Below are 10,118 nucleotides of genomic sequence, written 5' to 3' on the forward strand. Positions count from 1 at the left end.
GGGGCGCCGTGACCGCGGGGGTCCTGGGTGCCGGCCCGTGGGGGATCGGCGTCCCGGCAGGTGGGGGGCCGGGGCTGCACCTGGGGAGAGCTGCCCACTGAGTGCCCTGTGCCCACAGTGCCCGTCTCTGCAGCAGTGGCTGCAGCTCCCCCTGAGGGGGCTATGTCCAATGGGGTCTACGTGCCACCCAGTGCGGCCAACGGGGACGTGAAGCCGGTGGTCTCCACAACACCGCTGGTGGACTTCCTCATGCAGCTGGAGGATTACACGCCTACGGTACATGGGATGCGCTGGGGGCAGGCTGCACGCAGGTCACGGGCTGCCACAGGGAAGCAGACTTCCTCCAAGTTTTCTCTTGTACAGATCCCAGATGCCGTCACGGGCTATTACCTCAACAGAGCAGGATTCGAGGCCTCTGATCCACGCATGTAAGTGGCAGCAGGTGTGGTAGAGTGTGGCCTCAAAGACCCCATATGGGGTCTGATAGCTGGGGGCCCCAACAGAAATTCCTTGATCCCAGTGGTGCTCTGTGCTGTCTGTCTGAAATTATCCCTTCTCTTTCTCTGCTGGGTAGCATTCGTTTGATCTCTTTGGCCGCACAGAAGTTTATTTCTGATATTGCCAATGATGCGCTGCAGCACTGCAAGATGAAGGGAACAGCTTCAGGTAGCTCCCGCAATAAGAGCAAGGTGAGAGAAGGACAGAATGGCTGCTTGGATGAGGGGAAATGTCCTCTCCTGGGGCTGTAGCAAGCTAAACTTGCTGCCATTGAATGAGGGGATGTGGGTTGTAGGAAGTCTTAAACCTGTTGTGCTCCTGAAGGTCAGAACGCTTACTAATAAGCTAGGGCTCTGCTGGCGGAAAAGGGACGCTGGTGGGAAAATGAGGTGGGCAGTGGAATTTGAGGAATATGCTTTGATGGCTTCACAGGAATGTGTGAGTAGCTGCACCTCATCAGACCGAGGGCCATCTGGCCCTGCGTCCTCCCTCTGACAGCAACCAAAATTCAGATGCTTGGGGGAAAAACACAAATGGGGAGCAAGCGTGTAGCTGTAGTTTCTGGGAATTCTCCCAGTCATCATCTGTTTGTGGTTCGGGGGCCTCATGAGGGCGATGTAATTTATCTTTGTAGCGTTGAGTAATGCTCAGTGTCTTTCTGTCCATTGAGCAGTTGAGGGCACAGAGCAAACAAAACGTGCAGTACTTAAGAGCTGGTTAATGCCCCAAACACTGCTCTGCAGCTGCTTCTGGGAATTGTGCACATGCAGGTCACTACAGCTTGTAGGGGAAAAATCCTAAACCCACAAGGTTTTGAGGAATGCCTGGCAGCTTAGATTGTCCTTGCTGTGACTGACGCTACTCCTTGTCCCTTCAGGATAAGAAGTACACGCTGACCATGGAAGACCTGACACCAGCACTTGCAGAATATGGCATCAATGTGAAAAAGCCACATTACTTCACATAAAGTCTGAGGGATTGTCACTGGGAACTTTTTTAGGGTCGCTTCTGTGCCATTAAACAGCTGGGTAGGTTTTTTTGTGGAAAGGCATCTTGTTTCCTGCCCATGTGCTAATGCCCTGTCTACAAGTAAAACAGCACACAAGCTGGCCTGCTAGGGCCTCTGTTCTTGCTACACCAACAGAAGTTGGTCCCATGCCTTTGAAAGGCCAGTGCAGAGAAGGGTTGGTTGTAGGGCTTGCAACTGGTGGACTATAGTTGCGCCTTCTGCCGTTCCCAGGAGGGCTTAGCCCTACCCCAGGAAGCTGAAGGAAAGTGGGCGTAGTGGGAATAGGACTGCCCAACCCTCTTCTTCATTTCTTCCTCCCAAGCATACCTGTTGTCTTTCAAGAGGAACGCTCAGGGGCCTGCACAGACAGCACTGCGGACAGCATGGGCCCTTCTCTCAAAAGAGGGGGTGCTGTTAGCCCACCTGCCTTCCTTGTTCCAGTCACTGGAGGAGGGTTGGTCCAGGCGCAGATCCAGAGTCTAGGACTCAGCAGGCTGTTGGCCAGCCCCCAAGTCAGTCCCCCTTTCTGTGGACAATGCCCTGTGCACGCACACACCCCTCCACCAGCAGCCCGTTTTCATAACAAATGTTTATTTCAGATGCTGGCGGCTTTTCCACATGGCCTGGATGGAAATGATAGAGAGTGAAGCGCGAAGCTGGGGTGGTGCTGGGCGCAACAGGCAAGCTTCACCCCACTGTCCTTAGTAGGGAAGAGCACCAGGACTGGGCATTGCCTAACGTGAAACTGTTAAGTGGGTGAGCTGCTCTGGGCATGGGGACGAGGAGGACAGGGTGGCTCCACAGCCCCATCCCAGCCTCACAGGTAGCAGAGCCCAGCCATGCTCTGTGTCGTGGGCCAGGCCTGCTCAGTCTCTGCCCATAGCTGCCAGGGAGGATGGAGGTGCTGCCATAGATGTGGTGCTACAGTGTCTGAAGCCTGCAGAGCAGCTCCAGAGAAGGCAGCGTTGTCTGTACCGTGTGTCCGTGGCTGGCTCAGGGTGAGGGGGCATTCCCTGCTCCCCCTTGGCTCTGGGGTTAAAGAAGGCACTTGGGGGTGGCGGGGAGGGAAGCGTGGCAGCATCAGCTGGCTGGGAGGCACCCCCCTCTCTACTTCTCCTGCATCTTCTCCAGGATGGGCACGATCATGTCAAACTTGGGGCGCTTGGCTGGGTCCTCGTTCATGCAGATCTTCATCAGCTTGCAGATGTGTGGGGATATGCCAGGTGGGATGGTTGGACGTAGCCCCTCCAGTGCCACCTGGTAGCATGGGAGAGCAGGGCAGGATCAGAAATCTGGACCCAGCCCTGCATTTGACAGGCACAGCCCATACCTCTGGGAGGAGTGTCAGTGGGCTCTCCTTCGGTGGGCCTTGCTTCCCCTCCCTGCTGGCTGCTTAGGCCCTGTTATGCCCTGGCTGATCTAGTCTGGACTGGTGCATTTTGCCCAGCCCTCTCCTCACCTTCATGCCTATCTCCATGTTGGACAAGTCTGCAAACGGCACCTCACGGGTCACCAGCTCCCACAGCAGCACTGCGAAGCTCCACATGTCAGCTGAGCGCCTGTTAATTTCCTCTGGTTTCTTCTGCAAGGCTGTAGGGAATCCAGCATGGGGGGCTGAGTGGGGCTGAGGGTGAGGAAGGGGCCAAGCAGCAGGAGGGGCCTGGCTACAGGGCACTCACCTTCTGGTGCCACCCAGGCTGGTGCATACATCCTCCCTGGGCACTGGAAGGAGAACTTCACATCAGCCATGCTGATCCGTGCTGTCATGTCCTCGTCGATCTGAGGAGAGAGGGGTGGTCAGAGGGGAGCCTGCCCTGCCCCAGTCTGCGGGAGGAAGGGCTGGGCTATGCAACACCGACACTCACCATGATGCTGCGGCTGTTGAGGTGATGGCGTGGAATGAGGGGCTCCAACGTGTGCAGGAAGGCCATGCCCCGTGCAATGTCAAAGGCGAATTTCACTGCCTGCATCTGGTCCACCACAAAGTCTGCAGGGAGGGAGGTGGCATGAGGGTAAAGGGGGTGTGTGTGTGTGTGTGTGTGTGTGTGTGCCGTGTCACTTGCAGTGTGCGTGGGACAGAGGTGATGTTGGCAGACACACTGCACACAGGGTGTGGGGAAGGCGTGCAGACTGGAGACTGAGCTCACCCTGGGTCCACCCTGGTGTTGCATCTGGAGAGGCCCCCTGCCACCCCCCAAACACATGGAGAAGCAACTTCTTGAGGGAGGATGGGGAGACTAGCCTCAACCCCCGGCTCTGTCACCCCTATCAGCACTCACTTGTCCCCTCATGTAACACGTTGTAGAGGGAACCATAGGGCATCCAGTGGCTGATGACAATGGGATGGGGTGCTGGGGGGGACTGGCAGGCGCCCAGCACTGGTAGCACGTTGGGGTGAGAAAAGATCCTGCAAGAGAAGTGACAGGCCTGAGAACAGTGGGTGCTGCCCACACCCCCTCATCACCTCCCTGCCCTTCGCATTGCTGCCAGCGTGCCATCCTCCCAGGGCCTCCTCGTGTCCTCTGGGCACCACTCTGGAGCACTACCACCCGACCCTGCAGACCTGGTTGGCTCCTGCCTATCTCGTACTCCTCTGGAGGTAACGCCTGCCCTCGAGAGCCACGGCTGCCTTGGGGAAGGATGTTGGCACTCACCGCAGCTTTGGGTATTCCTCATTGAAGTCTCGACTCTTCCGAGTTGTCCAGTCCCGGATTTTCAGCATTTTGATGACAATGTCATTGCCTTGCCAGCGCCCTTTCCACAACTGCAGGGAGACAGGTGGAGACAGTTGCTGTGAGAGGACACACGGTCCCCAAGCACCTCCCAGCCCCTTGCACAGGGCTGTGGGGCCCACGGAGCCCACAGGACCGACAGGTCCACAGCAACATGGAGTGACTACGACAAAGCGTGAGAGTGAACCCTGGCCTTTCAGTCCCGGGCAGGTGCCTTCTCTCTGCGTGGGCTGGCCCCACGCCTGGATGTGGAAACCCAGCAAGCAGTTGTGCTCCAGTTCTGCAGTCTGCAGCCACCCAGGGGCTGGGAAGAGTGCAGCGGTCTGCATGGGTGCAGCTACCCTGTCCCAGGGGGCAACAGGCCTACGTACCTCTCCTGACTGGTTCTCATTGAGTTTTTGGCTCAAGCTCAGCTGTTTGAAGTCTATTCCAGCAAGTTTGTTGAGAGTCCCGTTTCCTGTAAGAAAAGGAGGAGATGCAGCCTGTGGCTGCACAAACCTTCCTCCTAACGTCCACCTGGGACTGCAGAGAGAGGCAGTACCAGTGGGACACCTCACTCCTGTGAGGAGCCACCTTCAGCGAGGGGATTTCCATCTCCAAAATGAGCCATTTGCAGTGCACACTGCCGCCCCCTCCCCAGAAGCCTGCCCTGCCATGCTGGAGAGCTGTGCTCTCCCCTGCCACAGTATCCCCATTAGGGAAGGCTCTGTCCTTACTGGGACGCGTACGGGTCGTGCCCTTCCAGAAGGTATCCTTGTAGGGGATCTTGGTGAGGCTCTGGCCCAGCTTCTCAGCACGCTCTGGAGGGACAAGGAGTTTGGCAGCACAAGCAGAGAGCTTGCTGATGCTGAGCACAGGGGCTGCAGCAGGAGCCAGAGGCAGGTTGTGGGGTCAGGACGAGAACCTCCTACCTTTCAAGACCTCTCGCAAAGGTGTCTTGGCTTTGTCAATGGGCGTCTCACCATATTTGTTAGCAATGCTGACCAAGGCCCCATTGCCCACCAGGTCCTGAGGGAGGAGAAAGCAAGCATCTGCAGTTTGCTGTCCTCTTCTCAGCCTCTTTATACACACACAGCCTCCTGCCTTGTCCCTCCTCTCCCTCCCCGTGCCCCCCTCAGCCACCTCCCTCATCCTGGGCTGTGTCCAAGTGCTTCCACTCACCTCTGCCACCTGGTCATGTCCCCAGAAGCAGGCATAGTGCAGAGGCGTGTTCCCATGCTCATTCACGGCATTGATGTCTGCTTTGAACTGGATCAGCTGGGGGCAGGAGGACAGTCCCTGTAAATCTAGAGCAGGTCCCCTTCCCCCCCAGCACTTTGCCCTGGGATAGGGCAGGAGCACCAACAGCAGCGCATTTGCTGCCTTGGTGCTGGCAAGGTCTGCTGTTCGGAGGGGGCTGAGGCTGGATGCAGGGCTTTTGTGGGGAGGATGGAGGTGCTCAGAGACACCAAGGTGGGGATGCAGTAAGCTCACGGCAAGGAAGCCGGTAGATGATTGGGGAGCGAGTCCTGGGTAGACAGGGCGGAGGGCTGCACAGAGTCCAGCTCAGTTTGCCACGGGGCTGTGCAAGGCACGAGGTTGGTGCCTGGAAAACGGTGGGGAGAGGGCAGGGTGCTGGCCACAGGAGGCAGGTACCTTCTGCACGATGTCACGGTGGCCGTGGCTGGCAGCCAGGTGCAGCGGGGTGTCGTCACCACGGTTCATGACGTTGATGCGTGCTCCCCGCATGATGAGCATGTCGACCACGTTGGAGCGGCCCTCACGGCAGGCCCAGTGCAAGGGGCTGAAGCCGTGGTCATCCCTGCGGAGACAGCAGGGACAGCTCTGCTGAGCAGCTGCAGCCTGCCAGCTGTGTCCTCCCCTGGCCCAGGCAGGGAGAAAAGGGCCGAGCATGGCCAGGATGCTGCCGACAGCACCACAGCCAGGCAGGCATCGCCATGTGCGCCCACACATGGGCCGCAGAGGCAAAGGGGACAGGCTGAGCGGCTCTCCTGCTCTCTCCCATCCCCATGAGGGCCCCAGAGGCCCTGGCCAAATCCCATCTTCTCCAGGGCTGAATCACTGAGATGCTGGCAAGAGCCAGATCCCCTCCCCTGTCCCCCCTCGGCTCTGGTGGTGCCTGGCCAAGTAAGGGAGGAGGAGACCAGCCAGGCCTTAAAAGGAGATTGGGGCCTGGCAGGCAGGGGCCACTGCATCCCCGGCTTCCCTCCAGCTCCCCGGCACAGCAGACCCCATCTGCCCCCCACCCCTCCTGCACCACCCTGGCAGGCAGGCAGGCAGGCAGACAGGACAGCCAGCCTCGCAGGCAGAGGGTACCCCAGCACAGGCACCCGGGACCAAAATGCCCCAGTGAGTGCCAGCCAGCCCCCAGTCCCTCAGGCACGACCTGTGGGATTGGGACAGCTCTGTGTCACTGGGACCCCTGGGAGGGACTGAAAGACACGGCCAAAGGCCAAAGGAAGGCCCCTTGCCCAGAATGAGTTCAGCAAAGACGCCATGGCCTGACAAGGGATCTTTGGTGTGCGGGCAGAAGGCTGTGCCTGCCCACAGGCAATGGAGACATCTGCTCTAAACCTTGCACCTGGCCTAAACGCTGCTCCTGAAAGGCAGGTGGGCAGCATGTCGGACTGCGCAATCCCGCGGGAGCTCCTGGAGCAGGAGATGTGCTGGGAGGAGGAGAGATCTGGGGCAGGGCGCACAGGGGCAGGGCGCAGGTCAGCCCCATGCAGCTCCTGGCCCCGGGGTAGTTCCCAGCCCTCCTGTTAGACCCCAGATGTGCTTCCACACATCAGCTGCAGTGCTCCCAGGAGAGGGGACAGGGGAAGTGGTCACCCAGACACACCAGCCACCCTGGGGATGGGGAGATTCTCCTCAGCACCCCCAGCCCAACCCGTGGCCGAGATGCATCCCGTCCCATGGCCGGGAGCAGTGGCGGCCGAGGAAGCGGCTGGAGGATGTGCAGCCCTCATGCCTCAGCGATGCGGTAACTTCCTCCCGGCGGGGAGGAGCTGAATCCCACCCCCTCCCCAGGACACAGAGCAGAGCGGAAACAAACCCCGGCCCTGGTCCAGCGCCCTCGGCCCCAGTCCAGCGCCCTCGGCCCGTGTTGCAGCTGAGCCGGGGACAGCACCCCAACAGGTCCAGCCCAGGCCAGGTCCCTCCTGCTCACCCCTGGTTGAGGTCGTTCTCGGTGTTGTCCAGCCAGAGGCGCACGGCCACTGCGTTGCCCTCTCGGCACTGCGTGAAGATGTCGTCCATTGTGGTTCTTGCTGTGGGGAGGGGTGTGTAAGGACATGGGGCCATGCTGTGGAGACGGGCTCTCTGCCCCTCTTTCCCACACGCAGCCCTGGGACCTGGACATCGCCTCCCACAGCCCCTCTGCTCCTGGCAGCCCCTCAGCTGGGGCATCTCCCTGGGGGAGCGAGGATGGGAGCCTCGAGTCCCCCTCCTCATCAGCCCTGTGGAAGACCGCAGGGACTGCCAAAGGCTGGGGACAGAGCTGAACTCGCAGCTGAAGGGGAAGTTCACGACTGATTCCAGCGTCATGGGTGCCTGCAGCAGCTTGCAGGAAGCAGATTTGGCATCCACGGGCTTATCTGCAGGCCCAGCCAGACCCGGGTGCCTGCATCTCCCAGGAGGGGTTCAGGGAGCAGAGCTGGAGGAGGTCCAGCACCACCCTGCAGGGATCCCAATAGCTCCACGGACCCTCCCGATCCCCACCTCCGACCCAGGCTTGGCTGAACTTGGCACAGCATCACGCTCAAGAAACTGGGGCTCCAAAGATCCACAAGCTCCCCTTCTCTCCACTCTAATCACCAGACACCCCAGCCCAAAGCCAGGCAAAGACCACGCATCCTCGTTCCATTTTTAACCCCTTGACAGCAGCAGGTTCACTGAGACCCAGGGCTGCGTTGCCCCAAGCTTCCCAGCAGCACGGGGACGTGCCTGGCAGGTACTTTCCTGCCTGGGGGTCTGCTGCATCAAGCAGGGAAGTGGGGCTGCCCTCGGCAAGTCCCACAGTGAAGGTGCAGGGACAGACCGAGCACAATGTCCCTGACAAACACCCCTGAGGGCTTAAACCTGATGCCCCTCAGGGCCCCCACAGGACCTGGCACTTGCCCAGCTGCAGTGGGACTCCCGCCCACTCTGTGCAGGCAGGACGGGCCCCGACATGCTCCCTGCACCTGGCAGCTGGACCCCCAGGACAGCCGCTCTGCCTGTGTTGCATGCTCCAGGCAGCTACATGAGGCGAGGGACGCAGAAGACCGGCCTCATGGCCTGAACCCTCAAAGGGGCCCCACAGGCACCAAATGGGCTCTGGACCCCCCCGCCCAGCCGCTCTGCCTGTGTTGCATGCTCCAGGCAGCTACATGAGGCGAGGGACGCAGAAGACCGGCCTCATGGCCTGAACCCTCAAAGGGGCCCCACAGGCACCAAATGGGCTCTGGAACTTCCAGGGCAGCGCCGGTCCTGCTCCTGGCTCACCGGCTGCAGAGGACGGAGCAGCTCTGCCTGCGAGCTGCAAGGAGCCAGTGCCGTACCCTGACCTGACGTCCTGCAGGGCAGCTACATGAGGCGAGGGACGCAGAAGACCGGCCTCATGGCCTGAACCCTCAAAGGGGCCCCACAGGCACCAAATGGGCTCTGGAACTTCCAGGGCAGCGCCGGTCCTGCTCCTGGCTCACCGGCTGCAGAGGACGGAGCAGCTCTGCCTGCGAGCTGCAAGGAGCCAGTGCCGTACCCTGACCTGACGTCCTGCAGGTCCTGCCAGCCCCAGAGCCCCAGGGCTGATGGCGCTGCCCCCAGGCTGGATTTTCCACCCACCCATCTGGGATGGGACCAGGGAAGGGGCACTGCAGCAACACCTCATCCCCATCTCAGCCCTGTGGGACTTGCATCACACTGTCACCGCCACCTCTCCTCCACCAGCCATTACTCCTGCTCAGCCCAGGGCTGCCGCACTCCTGTCTGTCATCGCACCAGCTCCTGCCTCAGTCCTGGCCAGGCTGCCAGGCCTCCCCCAGCCCCTGCCCTGCCTGAAACGAGGGGCCCTTTACTCCCCCATTGCCCACTCTCCACAAGTGGCTGTGTCAGTCCTGCTGAGCCCCCTGTGGCCCCTTTCCTCACCACTCAGGCCATGGCACCATGATGCGGAGACCCAGGCTGCCCCGTGCCGTCCCCTTCGTTCCTCATCAGCCCTGACCCAAGACCTTTCCCCAAGACCAGCTGCAAGGGCCCCACTCTTCCCTGCAGCCCCCCCAACCCCTTCCAGCGCAGCCCCAGCCCCATCCCGCCCCATGGACCCCAGGGCTTGACCCAGTTGTGGGCCCCAGCCTGCCCTGTCCCATCCCAGCAGCACTGACCCCACACCAGCCAGCGGCACAGGAGCCCCAGGGCAGCCCTGAGGGCGCCTGCCTGTCCTCAGTCAGCCCCTGCCCCTTGCCCCTGCCTGCCCACCCAGCCACACTCCAAACACAGCTGCCACCAGCCAGCCTCTGCCCACGCCAGCACAGCCCAGTCCCCCCGACCCCCCTTTTTTGTTTCCTGCCCTGGACCGGCCCCAGCCCCATCCTTTGCCCATCACCCAGCCCAAGGCCAGTCCCAGCCCCTGCCCAACTCTAACTCCATCCCAACCCAGCCATACCTGGGCCCAGCCCAGCCTGCATGAACCCCAACCCCAGCCCGTCCTAACCCAGGCCGACCCCAGCCCCAATTGCAGCCCACTCAAACCCACACCGACCCCGACCCGTCCCAGCCTGGGCTGACCCCGACCTGGATCCGTCCTGTCCCCATCGCGTTCGTTCCAGGCCCCCGCCTGTCCCAGCCCGATCCCGACCCAGTCCCGGTTCAGCCTGACTCAGCCCGACCCCGGCCCGGCC

At 60.9% G+C, this 10,118-nt stretch overlaps 3 protein-coding genes across 3 annotated transcripts in view; 2 read left to right on the plus strand and 1 right to left on the minus strand.

Moving 5' to 3' along the window:
- Nucleotides 1–428, plus strand: part of TPP1 (tripeptidyl peptidase 1) — a 13,236-nt gene extending 12,808 nt beyond the window's left edge. The window contains exons 13-14 of the mRNA XM_019472767.1: nucleotides 119–276; nucleotides 364–428. Coding sequence (XP_019328312.1) covers nucleotides 119–211 — 93 coding nt within the window. The 3' untranslated portion in view covers nucleotides 212–276; nucleotides 364–428. The remainder of the gene's footprint in view (nucleotides 1–118; nucleotides 277–363) is intronic.
- A 1,658-nt stretch (nucleotides 429–2,086) lies between these two features.
- ILK (integrin linked kinase) overlaps nucleotides 2,087–10,118 on the minus strand; it is a 9,672-nt gene continuing 1,640 nt past the window's right edge. The window contains exons 2-14 of the mRNA XM_009281976.1: nucleotides 8,925–8,927; nucleotides 7,409–7,508; nucleotides 5,875–6,040; nucleotides 5,401–5,496; nucleotides 5,151–5,247; nucleotides 4,956–5,039; nucleotides 4,611–4,696; nucleotides 4,162–4,271; nucleotides 3,787–3,914; nucleotides 3,373–3,494; nucleotides 3,187–3,286; nucleotides 2,967–3,097; nucleotides 2,087–2,764 (exon numbers count right to left, since the gene is read on the minus strand). Coding sequence (XP_009280251.1) covers nucleotides 2,615–2,764; nucleotides 2,967–3,097; nucleotides 3,187–3,286; nucleotides 3,373–3,494; nucleotides 3,787–3,914; nucleotides 4,162–4,271; nucleotides 4,611–4,696; nucleotides 4,956–5,039; nucleotides 5,151–5,247; nucleotides 5,401–5,496; nucleotides 5,875–6,040; nucleotides 7,409–7,497 — 1,359 coding nt within the window. The 5' untranslated portion in view covers nucleotides 7,498–7,508; nucleotides 8,925–8,927 and the 3' untranslated portion in view covers nucleotides 2,087–2,614. The remainder of the gene's footprint in view (nucleotides 2,765–2,966; nucleotides 3,098–3,186; nucleotides 3,287–3,372; nucleotides 3,495–3,786; nucleotides 3,915–4,161; nucleotides 4,272–4,610; nucleotides 4,697–4,955; nucleotides 5,040–5,150; nucleotides 5,248–5,400; nucleotides 5,497–5,874; nucleotides 6,041–7,408; nucleotides 7,509–8,924; nucleotides 8,928–10,118) is intronic.
- RRP8 (ribosomal RNA processing 8, methyltransferase, homolog (yeast)) overlaps nucleotides 8,411–10,118 on the plus strand; it is a 4,554-nt gene continuing 2,846 nt past the window's right edge. Inside the window, exon 1 of the mRNA XM_009281988.1 lies at nucleotides 8,411–8,515. Within this exon, the coding sequence (XP_009280263.1) occupies nucleotides 8,411–8,515 (105 nt within the window). The remainder of the gene's footprint in view (nucleotides 8,516–10,118) is intronic.

Source organism: Aptenodytes forsteri, unplaced genomic scaffold (genome assembly GCF_000699145.1).
Source record: "Aptenodytes forsteri isolate BGI_AS27 unplaced genomic scaffold, ASM69914v1 Scaffold485, whole genome shotgun sequence".
Classification (NCBI taxonomy): domain Eukaryota; kingdom Metazoa; phylum Chordata; class Aves; order Sphenisciformes; family Spheniscidae; genus Aptenodytes; species Aptenodytes forsteri.